Source organism: Dendrobates tinctorius, unplaced genomic scaffold, assembly GCF_039654945.1.
Source record: "Dendrobates tinctorius isolate UK_male_01 unplaced genomic scaffold, ASM3965494v1 ptg000016l, whole genome shotgun sequence".
NCBI lineage: Eukaryota > Metazoa > Chordata > Amphibia > Anura > Dendrobatidae > Dendrobates > Dendrobates tinctorius.
In genome coordinates, this window is record NW_027361684.1 from 34,893,660 (window position 1) to 34,917,897 (window position 24,238).

At 43.2% G+C, this 24,238-nt stretch overlaps 1 protein-coding gene across 8 annotated transcripts in view; it reads left to right on the top strand.

The window, feature by feature from the left end:
• LOC141080444 (apoptosis-inducing factor 3-like) overlaps positions 1-24,238 on the top strand; it is a 131,235-nt gene that overhangs the window by 54,167 nt on the left and 52,830 nt on the right. For 5 of the 8 annotated variants that reach the window (XM_073565665.1, XM_073565672.1, XM_073565666.1 and 2 more), the window contains 7 exons: positions 16,543-16,624; positions 18,431-18,540; positions 20,467-20,576; positions 21,369-21,413; positions 21,509-21,590; positions 23,283-23,395; positions 24,039-24,125. In XM_073565665.1, the coding sequence (XP_073421766.1) occupies positions 16,543-16,624; positions 18,431-18,540; positions 20,467-20,576; positions 21,369-21,413; positions 21,509-21,590; positions 23,283-23,395; positions 24,039-24,125 (629 nt within the window). The other 3 variants (XM_073565668.1, XM_073565670.1, XM_073565669.1) reach the window with 3 other exon arrangements.

The following is a 24,238-nucleotide window of genomic DNA, read 5'->3' on the forward strand; positions in this document are numbered from 1 at the left end:
AAGAATATTAATATTAATCCTGAATGTCTTATCTATTTAATGTCATAATCTAATTGTTGTTTTTAATACACTTTAATTAAAAAATCCACATCCTTCCCGTACTACACCATCTATTGGATTTATTTTGTTTATTACTTCCTCTTTGATGTTGCTTCTTTTGAATGTCCAAGTGCATTGTACAATGATATATATCTTTCCAGTGCATTGTGGAATTTATTTTTATTCCCAGATCTATTGATTAATACGTACTTTGTTTGTGGGAAAACCCCTTTAAACGCATAGTATAGTTTCCCCAAATAAAGGTTGTTCTTTGTATAATGAAAAGCTGTTCAATCTAAATGTATAAAGCTGAGTGTGTGTGTATCAAACCACGCCCACTCCACATAGCCCCGCCCACTGGCGGCTGGAGAGCGAGGTTGCAGAGGGAAAGTGCAGGATGCGGGTGGAGAGCGGGGCTGTGGAGGGAGAGAGCGTGATGGCGGGTGAAGAGCGGGGCTGTGGATGGAGAGAGTGTGATGGCGGGTGGAGAGCGGGGCTGTGGAGGGAGAGAGCGTGATGGCGGGTGGAGAGCGGGGCTGTGGAGGGAGAGAGCGTGATGGCGGGTGAAGAGCGGGGCTGTGGAGGGAGAGAGGGTGATGGCGGGTGGAGAGCGGGGCTGTGGAGGGAGAGAGCGTGATGGCGGGTGGAGAGCGGGGCTGTGGAGGGAGAGAGCGTGATGGCGGGTGGAGAGCGGGGCTGTTAAGAGAGAGTGGGACTCACAGTTAGTTACTATGCCCGGGCAACGCTGAGCTCTTCAGCTAGTTTTCCAATATAATTGTCAGGGACAGTTGTTGATTAATTGAGTTTGATCATAGCCACAGCGCTTGACTTGAAGCAGTGAACACATGGATTCGGCTGGTTATATCTTCCACAGTTTTTCCTCAATTTGAGGCAACTCAACAAGGTGGTTACAATCTTCCAAAAAGGGCAGAAATGAACAGTTGCACACAAAAAAGTGGTACAGGGCTTGATATTTACCCATGCACTTCATTCCTTCCTAAAGTCGTTGTTTCATATGTATCATGTCTGTTGCCACTTTGATGCCTTTTCACATCCTTATGGAATGATCTGCTCTCTCTTAAATGATGAAACGTTGTCTGCAGCTTCCTCACAGAATCGTGGGTCATGATTTTGGGGCTCTTCAACTCTCACCCTGCTCACTGAGTGTGGATGGTCTTAATTGGTTTGGTTAAGTTATTAGATGCAATTGTAACTAGGACCGTGGGATTTAGGGAGTTTGGCAAACGAAAGGGACCTCATCTACACCTGTGATTTGACTGCAGTGACCAATGCCGTGAAAATCGGACTGCATTCAGATGTCATCCGAGTGCAGTCCAATGTTTTCAGCGCACTTGTTGACTTGCATGGCCGAGTACAATCTGTATATCAGATCCAACCAGCTCAGTCCGAGAAAAATATCACACATGTGCATGGCCTCTTAGAATAACATGGGTTGGAGTGTGAGCTGATGTATTGTCAAAAATACAGTCAGGTGCACAAGCCTTAATACTGATATCCAATAATGATTTATGATACCATGTAGTCCAAAGTGTTACTTTAAGCAACTTTAAAGTATCGCAGTCCGTTGTTCCCTTATGTGAAGGTTACTGTGCAGGGAAATGGTTGGGGTTAATTGGTAACATCATTTATGGTTGAGATCACAGTAGTGGGGAAAATTTAAAATCTTTTTGTGCTACTGAAGCCTAAAATGTCTTGGTCATCAAGGGAGTTGAAGAAGGGAGTACGTCACCCCCAAAATGCATCTTAAATGGGTTAAAGCGTGTTCTAGGGAACTTGGCTCCTATAACAAACCTGTTACCTAGTACTCTTACAGTGCCTGAGAAAATAACATTTAATTCACGTGCACATAAGGAGGCTTTGCTGACCCTTGCTGTGGCCAAGAGAACGGTGCACCTCCTCGTTTCTATATTGGGGCCCTTCCCCACCTTCTGATTGACAGTGTGTCCACGTGCAGCGGCCGTGGGTATTTTTCCCGATCTCCTTTTTTCTGATGCCGCTTGCTACACTACCCATGTATATTCGTGGAGCAAGAAGCGTCTGAAAAAATGCCACCGGGAGGAGAGCGTGCACTCTGACAGTGCTTGCTGAGCAGCCAGGGATGTACCCTAGTATGCAAATGAAGAAGAAAATGGGGCACCAAACTTTTGGCCAAGCCATGGGTGCACCAAAGCTTCCTTACATATGAATTAAGTAGTATGATTGTTATAGGGGCTATGTCCCCTGCAATACTGTATAGCCCTTCTAAAATGCATTTTGGGGGTGAGTGACTGCCTTTAAAAGGATGGCACCACTGGGACATAGTACTCAGGGCCCTTTAAAAGACTGAGCAGTGATGAGCGAGCGCGCTCGGATAAGGTGGCATCTGAGCGTGACCTTGGCAGTCTGGGTCTTCATGGTGGGCTGGATTATTTGGCTACACTCATCAATCAGCATTTTAAAGGTGGGTGAGCTTCCAATTGCATCGGAAGGCAAACACTGTCATTTTAGCCCTGCCAGGCAACCAATGGGCTCCCTACTGTTCACAGAAAAGAGCCAGCTCTGTACCGGATCGGTCACAAACGACCCATCACTAGAAAAAGTTTACAAATGTTGGCAACTATAAACAACCAGCGTCAGTGGTGTGTGCTAGGGATGTACCCAGATCAGGAGAAGCCAATTTACCAGGCGTGTGCCCTCCCTGTAACCCATCACTACCACAATATGTGATCTGTGCTGGGTTGGTGAGTAGTATATTATTACTCAGTGCTAATTAGTACTACTGACTGCCTGGCTCCCCAGCCTCCTCTGTGGCTGCCTGGGAGGGGTGGTTGCCAGGTAACGTGACTGCAGGCTGGTGATTGGCCACTGGCTGACAGCCTGCTCATGGTGAATGTGCACATCAGCTTTGTGTCATGGGCAGGTTCTGCCAGAACAGGAGGCTTTGCTATTCAGTGACAGCCGGTGAGTGGCTGGTGCACCTATTGTGTCCGCTGGAGAGGGCGCACCTTCCCCAGGTAACAGCAGGCTTCCTGCCGGTGTAGTATTACCTGGCGAGGACGCCCTCCCAGTGCTCCACCTTGTAGCCAGGTAGTATCCATCACCAGGACGCACAGGTAAGGCTGTAATTGCTCTATCTGCTCTACACACCTTGTTTATGGCTACATTGCTATTCAGTCACTTTCCTCATCTAGTCCCTAAATATTCCCAGGCTGACCCCGCTCAGTATTTCACAGCCCCCTGCCGAGCACAGGGGCTGTAGGGGATTCTCCGCTCACTCCTGGCCCTTCACTGAATGATTCAGAGAAGAACATTTTTTTTGGAGAATTGCTATGAACACAGATTTCATTTTCAGAATTTTAAAACTTAACTTTTTTTCATCTTTTCTCAGTCAGAAAGTAGGATCAGATTTGACTAAAATTAGGAAAGCAGCCAAAGTTACTGACACACGTGCAGGTTAAATAATAAATTCCTGACAAGATGCAAAAAAAAAATCCTCAACGCTGTACGGCTTAGTTCACACTGCTGTATGTTCGGTCTGAGTGCTGTCTGTGAAAAAAACTATCATCACTCACACTGATATTCAATGGGGCCATTCAGATGACTGTGTTTTCTGTTTTTTGTTTTTTTATTTCACACGGACCGAATCTATACATGAAATAAAAAAATCATAGCATGCTCTAGTCCCACATATCCTCTATGGGGGCACAAGAAAAAGGATCCGCTGTACAGCATCCATGTTTATGGATACATAGCTGTTCCTTACCATAGGGAATTGTACTTTTGTCTTGTAAAGTTGAACAACTGCTGATGTATAAACTGGATGTGACAATCGAGATGAAGTCAGTCTGTTTTTCGGACGATTTCTTTCTATGCTCGGGTAAACTTAGCCTATGAGAGAGATCAAACAGGTGCAAAGTGCCAATGAATAGCAGCCGTGTCAATTATTTATCAGTGTAGCGGCTGCTTAGTATTACAGAGGGAAGCAGTCAGTAAGGCCGGGGTCACACTTGCGAGTGCAATGCGAGAAACTCATGTGAGTCTCTCCCCTAAACACTCGGCACTCGGGACCGGAGTGTGCGGCTGCATGTATTTCTATGCAGCTGAACACTTCGGTCTGAACCGTTGGCGGCAGTGCCAGGTATTGAGGCCAGAGACTCGCGCATCACACTCACAAGTGTGACCCCGGCCTAACGCTGCGTTCCCACGTATGTGGGCCACAGCTCATGGATCAGCCGCGAGTCTCCTGACCCGAACCCAACAGCCTCATAGGCATATATGGGGTTATCAAGTCCGGTCCATACTCAGATTGTGACACATGGGTCTGTGAATGAAAACGTAAAAATCGTATGAATTCGAATCCAGAAAAAAAATTATGATTTTTCATTTTGCCCATTTTTCACACCTGTATAACGAAAAAAGTGGTTTGGTACCGTGTTAGCCAGTAGAAAAAAATATATAAAGTGCTCTCAGTGAGAGAAACAAAATAGGAATCTTGTAGGTATGATACCTTTTAATGGCTAACAAATAATAATGAATGTTGTTACAAAGCAAGCTTTCGGGACTGCTTACGTCCCTTCATCAGGCTGATATGACAAAATATTTGAAGAAACCTTATTTATATACAGTTTAAAGCACAACATTTCAATAAACAAACAATGAGCTTGGAGAGAGAATCCTTAATCAGGTAAGATTAGATAGGTAGTGTGAAAAACCCATTGACCTGTGGCTAAACCTTTCTGTCATCCAGGACACAACATAGGCAATATAAAAATGACAACTTTCAAAAGGCAGTTTTAAATCACAGACACATCGGAGAGTGTGGGAGCATAAATTCATTACAATCTTTGATTCTATTCCCACAGGACTCAATTTGTCAGAAGGTTTTATGACCCATTACCATATCCTCCAAGTAGCCCTTTGATCTCACAGAACTTTTCACACTACCTATCTAATTTTACCTAATTTTACCTAATTTTACCTAATTAAGGATTCTCTCTCCAAGCTCATTGTTTGTTTATTGAAATGTTGTACTTTAGGCTATGTGCACACGTAGCGTTTTAAAACGCTTACTAAAAACCGGACTCCTTCCCAGAAATCGCGCGTTTTTTTCCGCGCGATTTCACCGCGATTATGATCGCGATTTTGCCGCGATTTTCGCATGCGATATTCAAGCACTTTCCTAGCGATTTGAAGCATCACTTGGAAAGTGATTGACAGGTTGGTCACACTCGTCAAACATAGTGTTTGACAAGTGTGACCAGGTTTTTACTATTGAGGCCGCCTATGCAGCATCAATAGTAAAAGATAAAATGTTAAAATGCTAAAAAAAAATAAAAAATCGGGGTATATTTACCTTCCGGCGTCCCGCGATGCATTCCCGGGCCACAGCGTTCCCAGTAATGCCTTGCGAGACCTGTGATGACGTAGTCTTGCGTTGCTATAGCGATCTCGCGAGACTACGTCATTACAGGGCCTTGCCGCAAGGCATTACTGGGAACGCTTAGGCCGGGAATGCATCGCGGGACGCCGGAAGGTAAATATACCCCAATTTTTTATTCTTTTTTTACAGGGGTATGATACCCAGGGCCTGGAGGACAGTCTCCTCTCCTCCACACCGTGGGTACCAACCGCACATGAGACGCTTAACTTCCCGCATGGTGGGCATAGCCACATGCGGGAAGTAAGCGATTCTCATGCATTCCTATGGGTGCGGAATCGCAGCAATTCTTTGAGATTCCGCACAAAGAATGAGCATGCTGCGATTTTTTTCCGCGATGCGATTCCGCCGCGCAAAAAAAAGCACAGCATTAGCACAGCATGTGCGGAATGCCATAGGAATGCATGGGGGGCGTTCTGTACACGATTTTTAAGCGTTTTCGCGCCGAAAATCGCGGCAAAAACGCTTAAAAATCGCTACGTGTGCACACAGCCTTAAACTGTATATAAATAAGGTTTCTTCAAATATTTTGTCATAAGGTACTGTCACACTTAGCGATGTACCAGCGATCCCGACCAGCGATATGACGCGGTCAGGATCTCTGGTACATCGCTAAGTGGTCGCTAGTGAGCTGCCACACAGGCAGATCTCACCAGCGACATCGCTGGGGTCGGGGGTCGCTACTTACCTGTCACACCAGGCGATCCTGCGTCCTCCCGTCCGGCTCTACGCGGTCCTGAAGGTTCTCGCGCGATCAGCGATAAGCAGCGGGGGAGCGGGTTGTAGGTAAGTATCACACATAGCGATATCGCTAGCAATATCGCTATAACGTCACAAGTTATAGCGATATTGCTAGCGATATCGCTTAGTGTGACAGTACCTATATCAGCCTGATGAAGGGACGTAAGCAGTGCCGAAAGCTTGCTTTGTAACAACATTCACTATTATTTGTTAGCCATTAAAAGGTATCATACCCACAAGATTCCTATTTTGTTTCTCTCACTGAGAGCACTTTATATATTTTTTTCACACCTGTATGACATCTATTTTAATACATTAGCAATTAAAAAAAGTCTAAGGCCAAATACAGTTTCCCATGTTAATAATCATAATTGATCTGTTAAAAACAGAAGCCAAACTGATAGTGTCGGTTTGGCATCCATTTTTTTTTTTAGTTGAATTTAATAGGCGAGCATGAGCCAAAAAAATGGATCAGAGTGCATTTTTTTTTTTTTTTTTTTTTTACACGTCAATTAGCTGAACTATTGCATTCACTTGTATTTGTCTTTGTAAATGAGCCTTTAACCCCTTATCAGTATTTCTGCTTTTGCAGTTTCGTTTTTTTTTACCCCTCCTTCCAGGAGCCATAACTTTACGTTTTTGTCCACAGACTTTTGAGGGCTTGTTTTTTGCGGGACGAGTTGTACTTTTGAATGACGCCATTCATTTTATCACATATTGTACTGAAATTTTTTTTTTTTATTTTAGTGGTGGAAAAAATTGGAAGTTTGTAAAATTTTGATTATATCACCATTTCCTGAAAACTTTTTGTAATGGCTTATTTTTTGTGAAACCGAGACCCTGCTTTTATTGACACCATTTAGGGTATGTGCACACGTTGCGGGTTCTGCTGCGGAATTTTCCGCGCAGATTTTGCAAAAACCGCAGGTAAATCCTCTCATGTACAGCACCATGGAATCAATGGCGCTATATAAATAAATAATAAGAAATCCGCAGGTCAAAAGACCTGCAGATTAGCCTGCGGTTTTCCCCTGCAGTTTGACACCTGTACAATGGAGAAGGTGTGAAACCGCTGCGGATTCTGCTCAAAGAAGTGACATGCTGCGGATTTGAAACCGCAGCAAATCCGCGCGGAAAAATCTGCAGCATGTGCACTGCGGTTTCTGTTTTCCACTGAAAACAATGGTACTGTACAACGCAGCAAAAACTGCTGCGGATCCGCAGGGCCAAATCCGCTGTGGATCCGCAGCAGAATCTGCAACGTGAGCAGCTCAGTGTGACATTTTGATTGCTCTTTTCAGCGGTTTTTTTTGTGGGTTTGCGGCGACCAAGAACTTTTTTTTATATCTTTTTAATGGGGAAAAGGGGGCTGATTTAAACTTTTGTTTCTTTTTATTTTTTCATATTCTAAACTTTTTTTTTTTTACATATAACTGTTTACTGCATTTGTTAGTCACCTTAGGATAAATGAATCTACGATTGTCTGATCGCTTGTGCTATTTACAAAAATACCACAGTGTTGCTGAATGTAGCAAAACTCATGGGCTTCTTTGAAACCCAAACACAGGGGGCGCCGCTGGTCTCTGCACTCTGGATATTCTCACACCGCTCTGTTGCCGGCTTGTTACTGTTAATCTGAGCCGACAACAAAGCGCAGGCTGTCCTTGTGCACAGTGCCCAGCCCCTGAAATGAGCATCACTGAAAGCTGAATTGTTTCAGGGAGGGGGCATGGTATCATAAAGCCCACCATAACCCTTTAAATTACTGTCACTAAATAAATAAATACTCAGACACGTTACTTTTGGAATAAAAATGGCCGTGGTGTTTTATTATTGGTAACTTTATAATTTAGAATAAATCACCATATTATTAAAATCATAAATAACCATCAAAATTCATAAATACCAAAACACATATACAAACCACAATCCACCCAACATAGTTGGGCGATTTTACCCCAACTAATAAAACAACACGACAAAAATAAGAAACGTTAAAAAACATAATCTTAACAATGGGAGGGTGGGCGGGGGATTCTTCTTGCTTCACAACTGTCACTGACACAGTTGGCTCACAGCTGGCTCCTTATAAAGGTAAGGCTTCCGCGCTTTTTCTTTCTCCACCAATAGCATAAATCAAAATAGGCGCGCAACAGGCTGTCCAATCACACAGCCTGCTCGCGTTACTCACTGAGGGCAGATTAACCCCAAAATTAATCTTCCATAGCTACACCATTAAACACAACGCAGCAGGCTGACCAATCACAGCAGCCTGCTCGTGTTACCACATGAAGGGCATTAACCCTTAAATGCCCACAATGACTTCAGCACTGCCGAATAGCACAAGCTATTAATCAAACCACATAAAATTAAACATTGAGGGGCCCATGCCACCATGTAATCACCATGCTATCAGCTGCTGGTGATTATACATGGTAGCATAAAGCCCACCATAACCCTTTAAATTACTGTCACTAAATAAATAAATACTCAGACACGTTACTTTTGGAATAAAAAATGGCCGTGGTGCTTTATTATTGGTAACTTTATAATTTAGAATAAATCACCATATTATTAAAATCATAAATAACCATAAAAATTCATAAATACCAAAACACATATACAAACCACAATCCACCCAACATAGTTGGGCGATTTTACCCCAAACGGCCGAGTATTAAACATACGAGGCCCCCCCCCAGACACCACAGCCATTTCTCGATCATATTCTGAATACCCACATTAAAAATGTCTAGACCCACATCAGAAAGATGCACACCATCCGATCTGTAAAGGCCAGCTGTGAAACCTTCCAAGTCAATATGGCGATATGAAAAATCACCCAAATTAATAAAAAATTTTGCCATTTCCTGATTTACTCGTTTCCTTATTTTTTCCAAAAAGGCAAACTGGGTACCATTCCAGGCCAATCTCGGAACAATTTCGGAGAAAATCAGTGATGAATCAGGAAAAATGTTCTTTATTAAGGCAAAATCCCTGTGGAAATTAGCTAATAACTCCAATGTTTTAATCCTTCCTAAATCATTACCTCCAATATGAAAAATTATGAGATCAGGATATGGGTGAGTCAACAGCATGCTTTTTAAGCTGGCCACTAAATTTGAAAATTTCAGACCTCTTACACCATACCAAAAAACGTTAACCATGTCATACTTAAAAGATAGGTTCTCTGTGTAGCTTCTGCAAGCTGCTCTCCTCTGCGCCCAATGTATAAATGAGTGACCTACCAGCCAAATGACCATTGCCTCGGTTGCGGCCCCGATACGAAAGGAATGTGATGAAAAATTAGAGCTATCCAACTGTAGTTTAACTATACATTTTTTTAATATGGCATTAAACTGAAACTTAGTGGCAGGAGAACCATCTTCATGTAAAAATAACAAACCGGGAGTATCCCCCCGTAAAGAAAGCCAGTTATACAAATTAGTGACAGGGCATACAGACGAACCTTGTAGAGATCGCAGCTTCAAAACACACCCCTTACCCAGCTGATCCATTTTAGACCTATTGATAAACAGTATAGCCCGAGCATCGGATAAACTAACATTATTTCTACACAAACCGGAGGTGTTGGACCGACTATGAGACAGCAATTCGCTAATCCTAAGAGCTGCAAAGAAACAAATAACAAAAGCTGGCCGAAATAAACACAACTCAAAATTATTAAAACAAACTTCGTATAACACAGACCATAACCTCTCTAATAGATTTACATATATAGGCCTGCGGCTATCAGGCACAGACCAACCTTTTTTACAACCCTTTAAAGCTTGTCGAACCGGAAAAAGGCTTAATAAAGACTCTTCGCCATACAAATTTAAGAAAAAAGAGACCCCACACAACGATTTATACAAAAAAGTGTAACGATAACCTAAACCTATGTAAAAATTCAAAAAACCAAGTGCTGTAGTAACATCACACTTATTAGGAAGCAGATTCCTGGCAACACAAAATTGATTCCATGTAAGCCAAGCAGCCGAGTATGCTCTCCATGTCCCTGGTGAAAGGGAATTTCTAATAGATTCGAACACTAATTCAAAACTGCCTCCCATAATTGGGACGGGCAGACAGTCGGTAGGGGATCCATTTCTTTTGTACTTTTCTTGAAATCCTCTAACCGCTGAGAAGAGAGATGAAAAACAAAAGCATTACTGTACTCCGGGGAAAAACGAGCTTTCAACCAAATGTTCCACTTCAAACACAAAAGGACTAATTTCCGTAAAACGCCACCTAAGAACCTGCACTTCACCGCCAATGTGTTTAAAGCAAAAACCAGACCTTGGCAGCGAGATACGAACATAACCTTCCTATTCGCTAACTCCTCCCCCCAAATATGCAGTGAAACAAAAACTGTAAAGAGCTCCAAGAAAACCTGTTTGTCCAACAAACCTTGAACAGACCAAGATGAGGGCCATGAAGAAAAACACCAATGCGTTTGAAGATTTGTACCAAAACCAACCTCACTAGTTATCCCAGTAAACCACAATAAATCCTGAGACGATACAAAATCTTGTTGAATGCGACTAATGCCATTAAAACTTCCTAAAAACTCATCCCAAATTCTTAAATCCATTTTCATCTCCCACGAAATTCTGATATATGACCCAGAGCACCTAACACCTCTAGTTGCATCATACAAACGCCTAGAAAAGACCCTCCCCATTGGTAAAATTCTTAGTGCAAAGTTCAAACAACCCAACAGAGATTGAAGCTCTCGAAGGGTACATTTATTTCTCACTAAAAAGCCCGAAATACAATACCTCAACTTCACAATCTTTTAGCAAGGGAGTCTCAATTCCATTTTCTCTGAGTCTAACACAATCCCTAAAAACTCAAGCTCTTTACAAGGGGCGACTGTTTTGTCATGGGCTAACGGGACCCCAAACAATTCCATCAAACTCAAAAATTTATTCAATAACCTCAAACAATGACCCGGCCCACCCACAAACAAAAAATCATCCAGATAATGTAACACACCCCCTTCTAAAAACCCATCCTGAACCGCCCAATGCAAAAACGTGGAAAATGACTCAAAATAAAAACATGACAACGAAAATCCCATAGGGAGACACCTATCAAAATAGAACGAACCTTCAAAACAGAAACCCAACGAATTAAAACCCAAAGGGTTAATTGGCAAAAGCCGAAAAGCAGACTTGATGTCTGATTTGGCCATGAAACAGTCACGGCCAAACTTCTGCAACAAATCCACCGCCTGATCAAATGACGTGTAATTCACCGAAGAAGCATTAGGATCAATAGCATCATTCAGTGAGCTACCTGTTGGATACGACAAGTGATGTATGATCCTAAAAGAATTAATCTCTTTCTTGGGTACAACTCCCAAAGGTGATATCCTAAAATTAGCAAATGGAGGAAATTCAAAAGGACCAGACACTCTGCCTAGCAACAGTTCCAATATGTGCCCTGACTACCTCCCTGTGACAATCTACTGATTTTAAGTTCTTTGTTACAGTACAACCTATGCCTTCAAAAGAAGGCACAGGAAAACCCAACTGAAAACCTTCATGTACCAGCGCCGCTTTCAGCCTGTCTGGAAAACGGCCTAGCCAGGGGAGCATTCTTTCCAGGCTCACTGGAGTCTGAGCCTTTGAAAAACTGCTCCCTAAAACCAGATGGCTGTACTGTGGACTGACCATGTTTTTTAAAACATTTAAACAAGGGATGGGCCCCACCACAAAACTAGCACTCGTGGCGAAAGCGACAGTTATTCTGCCACTTGCACGAGGACTCATTAAATGCAAAGCACACCCCCTTCTTCGCAATGACATTCACTTGCGGCCTATGGGGGTTCTGTCGCTGCGGTAGCATTAAATTCAGCCACAACCCGACATCTTTCCCACCTCACCTGACTGCAGGGTGAACAGCCAATTTTTGTCTGAAGGATTCGTCATAATTCAGCCAGGCTAAACCGCCGAAATTACGATAAGCCTCCAGAATACAGTCTTGGTGTTGAAACAAACCTGAACACAATTTTGGAAACTTTTCCCCTAAAACTGCCGCATAAATGGAGAAGGCCTGCAACCATGAATAAAATGATTTAAAATTTTTCTTTCTATCTGACTCCTCCTGCTTTCCCTCAGGCCTCTCCATTTTATGATGCCGTTCCCTAGCAACCGGTTACAAAGAAAAAATATCCACATACTCTTGTTTCCATATCTTCTCTTTAATGGAAGCACTGAGATGAAAGCCCAAAGGGGAAACATCACATGTCAGTGCTTCTTTTAAATGGGGCTCAGCCACCCCAGGGAACCTGTCCTGAATAGACACTTGGGCAGCAGGTGCCTGGGGTACGACCTGTCCCCCAAGCAGCTCAGACAAAGTCCTAAAGACAATGTCCTTAACACAATCACTACCCACATTAAGTGCTCCAGCAAGGGGGCTCTCACCATGTCCTTCGTTCCTGGATCCATCCATCGCATCGTGCAGGGGGTGCCGACCGCCACTTGCCTCGATGTCCTCTTCCAACTCCTCCGATGTGTTCCATACCTGTGTCGCCGCCGCCAAAACCCCAGCAGAGCTCTTTTGCAATGGGGCTGACGGCGCGTGCAGGCCCGTGAGCGGTGCCGCGTTTGCGCTGTGCCTGGCCACAGCAGCTGCTGCGGCATACCCGGCGGCGACTTCCAGGATAATCGCCTGCCGGGCATTCTGGGAATTGTGTGCTGATGACGTGGCCAAGCCTCGTCGGCTTCGTGTGCGATCTCGCGATGTCTCGATCCTTCCTCTCGTTGACACTAGTGTAAGATAGTGTAGTTAGGGAAGGATAGGGAATTTTTAAAGCAAGTATATTAGAAAATAGTTTACATTAGAGCATTAAATGGATGGGGATGTAGAATGAAAATAGCTTTGCCTTCAGACAACTCTTTTAACCCCTTTACAATCTTGGATGTATAAGTATGTCTAAGGTCGCCTCCCCCTCCTGTTTGATGCGGGCTCCGGCGATGAGTCTGCAACTTTTCCTGCACATGTCAGCTGATTTCATCAGCTGACATGTGTCCACCCGTGGCTGTTAACATGTTAAATGTTGTTGTAAATCTTGGACAGTGGCATTTAACATGATCATATGAGAAACGTGTGACGACCCCGCCCATGGGCGCCCTTGTCACATGACCGCGGGTCGCCGATGGGTTGGCATGACAACCTGGAGTCTGCAAGAGACCCCTGTGGTTGTTGTTGCTGAACTACTATGAGCGCTGCCCTGTGGCCGGCACTCATAGAAGATGAGCATTTCAGCTACCCATAGCAGGCGATCGGATGATCGCAGCTTTTTCTAGTCTCCCAGAAATATGTAAAAAAAATAAACATTTAAATCACCCCCTTTGCCCCATTGAAAATAAAACAATTTAAAAGAAAAAACACATATTTGGTATCGCCGCATTTAGTATCGGACGATCTATCAATATATAAAACTAATTGATCCAATTGGTAAACGGCGTAGTGAGAAAAAAGAATCCAAAATCCAGAATTACGGTATGTTATTTGGTCGCCGCAACATTGCCTTAAAATCTAATAGACGGACGATCAAAAGATCATATCCACATCAAAATGATATCAGTAGAAACGTCAGCTCGGCGCGCAAAAAATAAGCCCTCACCCAGCCTCAGGTCCTGAAAAATGGAAACTGTACAGGTCTCGGCAAATGGCTTTTTTTTTTTTTTCAGAAGCTTTGAATTTTTTTCAGCACTTAAATAAAAAAGAACCTATACATTTTTAATATCTACAAACTCATAATGACCTGGAGAATCATAATGGTCAGTTCTAGCATTTAGTGATCATGGTAAAACTCACCCCCCCCCAAAAAAAAAAACAAAAAAACAATTTAAACAATGTATGGTAAAACCAATGATGTCTTTCTAAAGTACAACTTGTCTCATAAAAACCAAGCCCTCACATGGACACATATTGACGTGGGAAAAAAACTATGGCTATGGAAAGAAGGAGAGCAAACAGTGAAAACGGAAAAACCCAAGGTAGTGAAGGGGTTAATTTACTTACAAATTCAAGTGCCATTGTGGAACCGCTGTAAAATCATATATGAACTTTTTATCTGTGGATTTTCCTTATCTAATTGAAGTTAAAGGGTATAATCTCCAAATAAAATGCATATTTAATGGAAGAGAAATGGGAATGTTGCAGATTTCCAAATGGCACCGCAGGTCCGTGTCTGCAGCGTGAAAAAAAAGAAAAAATGTAGAGAAATCCCATTCACATTGCTGGATCTGTAATGCGCTGTGTTTTTCTTTTTGAACAGCGAAAATACACAGCATCACAAACGCACCAAATTCTCAGCGTGGGAGCGTGGCCTCAGGGTTCACAAGATGCAGTCGTGTCTCGTGATTTTGTTTTGATTTTTATAACTGTCAGAAAAAAAAAAGCCGGCAAAATTGAATCCTGCTAACGTTCTAAATCTTGGCAGTCAAGGTATAAAGGGCCTGTCACACTAAGAGATATCGCTAGCAATATCACTATAACGTCACTGATTTTTGCGACGTAGCAGCGATATTGCTAGCGATATCGCTGTCTGATACTTGCCTCCGACTGCCCCCCGCTGATTATCGCTGATCGCGCGGGAACGTCCTGGGTCGTTTCTCGTCGTCAGCTTCCTGCTGTGGAGGCGAGCGACGCGTGGACGTGGGCGGGAGGACATTAGGATCGCCTCGTCTGACAGGTAAGTAGCGACCCCGACCCCAGCGATGTCGCTAGTGAGATCTGCCTGTGTGGCAGCTCACTAGCGACCACTTAGCGATGTACCAGCGGTCCTGACCGCGTCATATCGCTGGTGCATCGCTAAGTGTGACCGTACCATTAAACATCTGTGCCTGTGAACTCCTTTATAATTACTAAGTGTTTCTATGCCCTTCTACTGTATCAGCAGCGCAGATATCGCAGCAGCTGCACCCTGACTCTGTTCGGCCATTTAGGTGGGGCCTATGTGGGCAGCCGCTCTCTACTGTGTCACTGGCGTCAGACAATGCGGGAAAGACCGGAGCGTCAGCATTGGAAACCTGTCACTCACTGGTGTCATCACCAGCAATTCTCTGACATGTAATTAATACCCTGTCTCTTCACATTACAAGCAGGAGCCGAAATAAGAGATCAGGGGGACCAGAAAGGTTTTGGGGCAAGTCAGCGATTTTCAATTCTATGTTAGTGTTCTTTTTTTTTTTTTAGGATAAAAGTAGCAATACACAGGGCGGCAGTGACATGAAGAATCAGTAACTGGTTGGACTAAAATATAGAAATAGTCTAAGTTCGTTTCAGAAGAGGAAAAAAACTGCGATAAGAAATTGACTTGGAAATTGTTTGGATAGGAAAGAGCGAGGAGAGGGAAAAAGAGAAAAAGCATATTAATAATACAATGGCACAGAGATATCCTGGGTGAGAAAGGAGAGACTTAGGCCGGGGTCAGACTTGCAAGAAACTCGGACGAGTCTCACACGTCAATACCCGGCAGTGCCGCCGGCACTCGGATCAGAGCGTTCAGCAGCTGCATGCATTTCTATGCAGGTGAATGCTCCGATCTTTTTTGTGTGCGTTGCAATTCATACATCCGCAAAGTGTGAAATCGGCCTACAAAGCGGTAAGGGGCTTGACCGCTACTGGATAATCCCTGCTTAATCATTTCCGGGCCCCATGGAAATAAAAAGTAGGATTATTCTCCCAGCAATATCAGAGCTGCTTTTCCTCGTGGGCTAGACTCCTGAGCCCCCTGAACACTTGTGGAGCCTGCCCAAGATGTTTATGTGGGTCCCCCCCGGAAGGGGGTCAAGTGACAAACTGTAAGGGCAGAGACACACTGGGGAAAAATTTCGTCCGAGAATCGGATCGTAAAACTTGCCCTGGCCAGCACCTCTCCTGACCTGAGCTTGACAGCGTGATGGCTTACTATGCAGCTGTCAAGTTCAGGTCAGGAGAGGTGCCGGCCAGGGAAAGTTTTACGATCTGATTCTCGGACGAAAAATTTGCCAGTGTGTCTCTGCCTTAATAGATATGATGGTAAGATAGGCAAGTTTTAAATAGAAAATATAGCATTATAATGGTGTATCCTGTGTCACTGGTTTGCAAGGAATCTTGAAAGAATAATTGGAAGTGTTGTGTTTCCTGCTACCATAAATACGTATATAATCGCTTCTCATATCATTTTTCTGCTGTAGAAATGTCTATATGGAGCCGTTCAGTCATTCGGAATGGATTTGTTGTGATTAATGTGTGAGAACATTCCCAATAGCAATGTTTAGGTTTATTTACAGCTGAAAAATGTGTAATGCTGTATTTTATTGCAGGAACTGGAAATAACATCGCTATGAATGGAAACGAGATGATTACTCAAGAACTGTGCAAGGATTTGGATATGAAAGATGGAGAGTAAGCAGAAAAATAAAAGTTACTGCTGTAATTGAATTATTAAGTTAGAGGCTACGTTACATATTTGCTACCATCCTTATAGATCAAGCACATCTAAAACCTAAATAATTAAAATACCTCACCGTTAAAAAGTCCAAAGAAAATTCTATGAAATTCCAAGTGCGGTCAATTTAGGAAAACCCCCACAATTCTGACGTTGTTTTTTGGGAATTTTTTTTACAGGGTACAAACAGAAATGACAAATGACCTCACAATATGATTTTTTTTCATCACTGCGATTACGTTCATGCCTAACTTGTACAGTTTTTTTAATTACCTTTGCGGTGGAAAAAGAAATTAAATCTGATAAAAAAAAAAATGTTTTGATTGTGTCACCATTATTCGAGACCCAAAACATTATAATTTTATTGGTCAATAGGACTTATTTTTTTGGTTGGTGGAGACGACGTTTTTATTGGCACCATTATGGGCTAGATATAACAAATTGATCGATTCTTACAGAATTTTTTTTGCAGTGTTGCAGTGACCCCCCCCTCCCCCCCCAAAAAAAAATAATTTCAATTTTGCCATTTTTTAATTTTAGTTCTGTTCTATGGTGTTTACTGATCAGGTTAATTGTTTTTATATTTTCATAGATCAGACTTTTATGGCTGTGGAGATGCCTCGTGTATTTTTTTTTTTATCATCTTGATTTTTATGGGGGGAAAAGGGGGTGATTTGAACTCAGTTTCATTTGAAGCCCAGCCATGATGACCAGCACAAAGGTCTTCAACAGACCCCCGGCTATCATAGCAACCCATTGGCACCATGTGCCCTTCCAAGGACAGGATGTTTTATTTTATTACGTGCTGATATGTAAAATCATAGAATGCAAAAAGGTGAACTTAGTTTTTCTCCTGACTATATTTTTCTGTGTATTCACCTGTTACTCCATCCAGCTGCCACTGTTCTCTCTGCTCCTTTCTCTTGCTTCTCTACAAACAGAAGAATTCTCCTGGTCCACATATTGTTAACTATTCGAAACATGCAATATCACTAGAAAATATCCTTTTTAATGACTGTTATATGTGTCACCAAAATATCAGTTCTACGCAACAGAAAATAAAAGGGAGTGTCCACTACTTTGGATACTGACTACTGACCTATCCATAGTAACATGGAAAAATAAAAAGCGGTTGAAAAGTTTAAAGGGAACCTGTTGTGTGAAAAAATGCTATTAACCTGCAGATATGTGGTTAATCTGCAGCTTAATAGCATTTTGAACCTGGCCGGCACCCGCACTTAGACCCCCCGCTGCCGGGAGGAAATGAACATAATTTCTCTCGATAGAGTTCAGGTTTTATTCATGGGGGCAGCTCCAGCGCTGGTTCAGTCAACGCTTTGTGTCCGACACCGACTGACAGCTCTAATGCTGAGTGAGCTGTCAGTCAGTGCGGGGGGAACAGGTACAGCAGAGCAGTGACTGTACCGGCTCCGGAGCTGCCCCTGTGACTGAAACCAGAACTCTGCCGGAAGGGAAAAAAGTTAATTTCCTCTTGGCAGCAGGGGTCTAAATGCGGACCTCGGGAAGGTTGAAAACACTATTAACCTGCAGATTAACCCCATATCTGCAGGCTAATAGTGTTTCTTCACGTGGCCGGCTTCCTTTAATATCATAAAGAATTGCCATCAGTCGGTCATCCAACATTGAATGCTTTGCGGTTTCTCCCGGACATTTGTAATTGTTAGTGCCGAAAATTTTGACATTGCAATTCACGTTCTGTTTCCCTTGAGATCGATATGTCACCATTTTATGTCTTTTTCCAGAATGCGAGAGTTTCAAGTTCAAGGGCAATCAATTCTCTTAGTGAGGAATAATGGCGTATTCAGTGCTGTGGGAAACAAGTGCTCCCACTATGGTGCACCTCTAAGTAAAGGTAAGAAATATGTGCTACATTCTGTATTATGTATTATTTGTATTAGTTTTTCATAACACCCACGTATTTAGCAGCATTTTACACAAAATGTATCCACCACCGCAGCTTCTGCTGTAGCGCGGCTCGGGGCGGTAGCTGCGTGCGAGGCACTCATCTCCTTTTGGTCTGTGGCGCTCTACATGAAAGTGTGGATCCTGGCTGGATGTGTGGACTTGTGCTGTGAGGGCATCACGCCCCTGCAGGCTGCACTTAGCTGGTGGTGTGGGCTGGCCAGGACCATAGATTCCACAGTTCAACAAAGGAGGCCGTCATTTTAACAGTCTTTACTGAACGATAACTTGGCAAAGGTTATACACAAGGGATAATGGGTACAAAGTCTTATGGACGTTTCCTCTACAGCATAAAGCGTTTCCCCTCACACTGTATCCTTCCTCTGTAGTTCTACTCCAGGGCTTTGCAGACATGATTTCTTCCTACGTCGCCACAACCCAGCTTGAACATCACAGTTCTGATCAGCAAGTCTCTCTATTCGCTCAGCGGTTCTTTGTCCTATTTCTTCTACTACTCGCACCATGGATCTACTGCTCGGGACCCCCACTCGTCCCAAGGATGCAGTCCTGTTTAGGCCAGTTACCTTTGGTGTTGTGAGCTCGGGAGTTCGTGACTTGGCGGCCTACCCACAGTCCCTTCTCCAGAAGGCCACTATGACTAGCCAGTCACTTGTTCTTTAGGATCTTGCTATCCCTGGCCTTAAGTCTCCTTTTCTATGGATCATCCATATTTGGCAGCACTGATCAATTGACACTCGAAACTCAAAACTCACTAACTCTATGAAGCAGTTACTTGCCCTAACACTAAGCCCCTTTCACTATGAGCTAATCCCAAACATTAACTATATCTTACCCTAATGTCATTACTTAAACTACCATCAACTATCCCTTTACTATTTATACACTATGTACTACACTGTACACCCTATACTGTACATTACTAACATTACTTTTCTTACATTAAATTCACATGAGGTAACATATACAAAGACGCAGGAAACTATTCACACACAATGCGGATTGGCATCTTCAGGAGTAGGAACACTGCAGCACAGTCCACCATCCTTATACTGCCACCAGAGGAGCTTAAAGGGAACCTGTCATCTGATTTATGCTGCCCAAACCAATGGCAGCCTGAGTCAGAGCCTGGCTACATGCTTGCAGCTGGGTATATTTTTCTCTGAAGTGCTACAGCATTTCAGAGAGTATCTACTTTAAAGATCCGACATGGAACCATAGCAAGAGATTAAAAAAGACTGGCCGGTGCCACCCTGGACAGCTCTTCCCAATACTGCTAGAGGTGATGGTTGGCCGGCTACTCCCAGAGTGAGGGACTTGTCAACGGCGCTGAGAAGTCAGCCGGCCTGGTGCTGGACTAATCTTATCTCTGGCTTTGGTCCCTAACCAGATCTTTAAATACTGTAGCACTTCAGAGAAAAATATACCCAAGTGCAAGCATGTAGCCAGGCTGATTCAGGCTGCCCGTGGTTTGGGAAGCATAATCGGGTAACAAGTTCCTTTTTAAAGACATATTTCCATCCACACGATATGCTATTAATGTCTGATAGATAAGACGTCAACCTCTGCGTCCAACCTTGGGGTCCTGGGTTTGTATCTGACCAATCTGTATTGAATGTGTTTGCTTGGTTTCCTTCAAGCATTTTAGTGGTCTCCCAGCCTCCAAAAATATAATTCTAGGTTAATCCTCTAATATTTTCAGTAGGGAAGGAGACCGATATTACAGTCGCATCAGTCCCTAATAGAGTACACAGTTACTGTACCGCTCTATGGAATATGATGGTGCCATATGATGAACATGAGATAAAAACATGAGATTGTAGTAATATTGATATGTAAATGGTGTGTTGAATTTCAGGGGTTCTGGTAGGGGATAGAGTCCGTTGTCCCTGGCACGGTGCCTGTTTTAATGTAAAGAACGGTGATATAGAAGAGTTTCCTGGGCTGGACAGCCTACCCTGCTTTAAGGTAATTATTCTAAAATAATTTGTATTTTACATAGACGGACAATGGAATTAGCTCTGCAGACACTGACTGATTTGGTTGCAGTACTAAACTAATAATAACATGTACAACGGATCAATTGTAATATGCTGTGATCTTAAATCCTATATCCACTGCTGCAATACCTGCACTTACTGCCAATATATTTTCTTATTAAATTGAACTTTATTTTAGGCCTCATTCCGATGTTTGCGTTTCATTATAGTCTATGGCGCTATTCACATGTCCGTGTTTCATCATGGATGGAAAGGGCCAATACAAGTCTATGGGTCTGTGAAAACACGTACAGCACAATGATGGCAGCTCTGTGCCGTCTATGATTAACAATGCAAGTATAGAAGAAACTTTGTAATTCGTTTATTGATTTATTCATACGTGAAAAACACTGATGACACACAGACCAAGCACTGATGGTACTGGTACCATTTTTCTGTGTATGTAAAAAACAGACATCTGAATGAGACATTAAGGGACATTGTAATGCCACGTGAGCCCAGGAGCAGCTAATGTCAACCGAGCCCCGGCACCAACATCGCTGGAACAGTGCCAGTGCACAAGATGGGCGTACAGCCCCTTTAATAAAACCGCTCACATTCAGGTCTCTTATGGTGGGCGCAATGGAACCCGAACTGCATGTTGGTTCCATTTTGTGTCCCACTAGATGCAGCTGATTAGGGCAAAATGTGCACAGTATATAGTGGGAGTATTTCATTCATAGTTTTATATCTATATTTTTTTTTATTCTCTTATCCAAAGGTCAAAGTGGAGAATGGCAGCGTGTGTATTGTCACCAGTAAAATGGTAAAAAAAAAAAACACAAGTACTTTCCTATATTCGGTTGTCTGCATTCACCATTCATATGTGAATTAGGCCAATTATAACGTCTTTAATTTTAGGAATTAGAGAGTGCTAAACGAGTAAAATCCATGAGCAGCCGCTCTGCAGGTGACAGAAGCACTGTTGTGATGATTGGAGCAGGTAAATGCAATGTGCGCCAATGTTGGGGGAGCGGTATTGGTTTAATACTTTTATGACAAAGTCTCCATTAAACTTCTCTCTCTCACTTTCTCTATTTCTCTCTCTTTATTTCTCTCTCTTTCCTTCTATTTCTCGCTTTCAATTCAAATGAGCTTTATTGGCAGGAGTAAGTACATTTTGGCATTGCCAAAGCAAATGGTAAAATAATAGGGGAGGGGGGGACATGTCCAGGGTTTGGTATAGAAGTCCACGACATATCAGGCTCTTTAGTCGGGGTATAGGGACATGTCCAGGGTGGGGTATGGAAGTCCATGACATATCCGTCTCCTCTTAGGCTGTGGCAGGCACTGACATATTCCGCTGCTATGGCCGCTGCCATGGCCGCTGCACTTTCCTCTCCCCCCCCCCCCCCCCCAGTATTATCGGCAGCTTCTCTTCCTCCTCCATGGAGGTGAAGTCTGGGAGGAGATCAGACAGTCTCTTAAAGTGAGTGTCCCTCACTGCAGAGTATTTGGGGCACCTCAGCGGGAAGTGGACCTTGTCCTCCACGACATCCTGGAGGCACTTCCAAACCAAATATTTGGGGCACCTCAGCAGGATGTGGGCCTCGTCCTCCACGACCTCCTGGAGGCACTACCAAACCAAATTTTATTTTTTTTGTACGACGTTCTGAATTGTGTTTAAGCAGTAAAATACACAAAAATAAACTATACAAGCTTGGATCCCAAATCATACTGACTAGAGTTGGTGCAAATCGTTTCGCAGTACCTGGTCCAGTGGTCAAGTCAGTAATCTGTGGCCATCAGATGGGAGAGTCAGCTCCTACCTCCCTTTCATTTGTTTAGCCGACCTGGTGCGATGTCATCTGTAAGTCATATCGCAAAGACGGCGTCACATCAGTCAGTCTAATCCAAATAAGACCTGGGGATCCCGTTAGGTAGGAGGCGGTGCTCAGGGCTGCAATCCTAGGGTCATAGTTTACTGACCTGGCCGATTCTCACCAACTCTGATACTGACCTGAATGATCTTGTTGTCCGGTCACTTTCTATTGCTGTAAAAATGAAACGTGATATTTTTTTCTTTTTTTCACCATTTCTCTACTAAAACTCTTTTTTTCCTATTTTTCAGAAAATTACAGTATGTTTTAAATTGATTTTTTTTTTGCTCAAAACTACAACTGGTTTCTCCAAAAAACAAACCCTCATAAAAAGTTATAACTCTTGACAGAAGAGGAGGAAAAAAGAGCAAAAACGAAATATCAACAAAGTGACTCTAGAAGGGGTTAAAGTGAATGAGTGCATTATTAATGTATATGCTCCAAGCTCCCCCTAGTGGTGACTGCTATAATTTTTTGTGGGAGACATTCTTGCTCTCTCTACTGTTAATCTAGAAGATAGAACTTATTTTTTGGAGACTTCTCGACAATGTGGAGAGTAGACGAGTACTAAATACCACTCATGCCTAATAATGTTAGTATTATTGTTAATTTTCTGCTTCCTGAAAATCTCCATGATCTTCATCACTTTACAGATGAATAATACTAGTCTGTCCTCGCAGTAGAGTGCTGATGTCGGGATCATTTTTCATTTAACAAATGTCCTGTATTTTATGCCAATGACCTCATCGGGTGTTCCTTCCATACAAATAGTGTATAAAGTATTTTCTGATTTTCCGCCATTCACTTTTCCGTAGGCCCTGCTGCCTTGGTGTGTGCCGAGACTCTTCGCCAGGAAGGTTACACGGGAAGGATTGTCCTGGTGACACGAGAAAAGCACATCCCGTATGACCGGACCAAACTCAGCAAGGTCTGTAGTATGAGATTACCCTGCAATGTTCTGTGAATAGTGGGCACTTTCCCCCTTAACATACGCCATTACATTATGATCTCCGAGGTCAGACCCCCATGAATCCTGAGAACGAAGCGGCGGCAGCACTGAATTAGTAGTGCAGTCCATTCACTATTTTCTCCTGCAAGGGGCATTTGCTGCACTGGGAACTACAGCGCAGACCCCTTTAATTGACTTGAATGGAAGTAGTTCCCTGCACATCTGCAGGGAGAACATAGAAGGGAATTCATTTCTAAAGCTGTGTTGCGGTCCCTCACATTTTAGGATTGGTCGGACGCTCGCCAATGGTGAAGGGATGGCATATCTCAGCAATATGCTATCACTTCACAGCAGGAGCAGACACACACAAAAGAGGGCCCCTGTTCAAGAACTATATATGGGCCCTTTCCAGTCAAATAGATCATAATAATGCCCAATTTCACCTGCTTTGGAGGTAGACGTGGCCCCCTCACGCTCGGGCCCCCGTGCAGCTGCACAGATTGCACCAATGCTTTGTCCGCCCCTGCGTTACAGGATCAGATGACCCCTTATGCCTTCCTACACACTTATCCATATGCACTTGAATATCTGCTTTTTGTTAAAATGTCCTTTGTTTCTACAGGCAATGAATACAAAGGCTGTCGAGATATATCTGCGTCCTATAGAATTTTACAAAGAGCATGATCTTGAAGTCTGGACAGAAAAACAGGTAATTGTTTTTGCATAACACCACAACACTTTGCTTATAGTATAGTGTATAGGGGACCCCTAGCTGGCATTGTTTATAGCTGCTGTCAATGGCTCGCGGGCCCCTGATGTGCG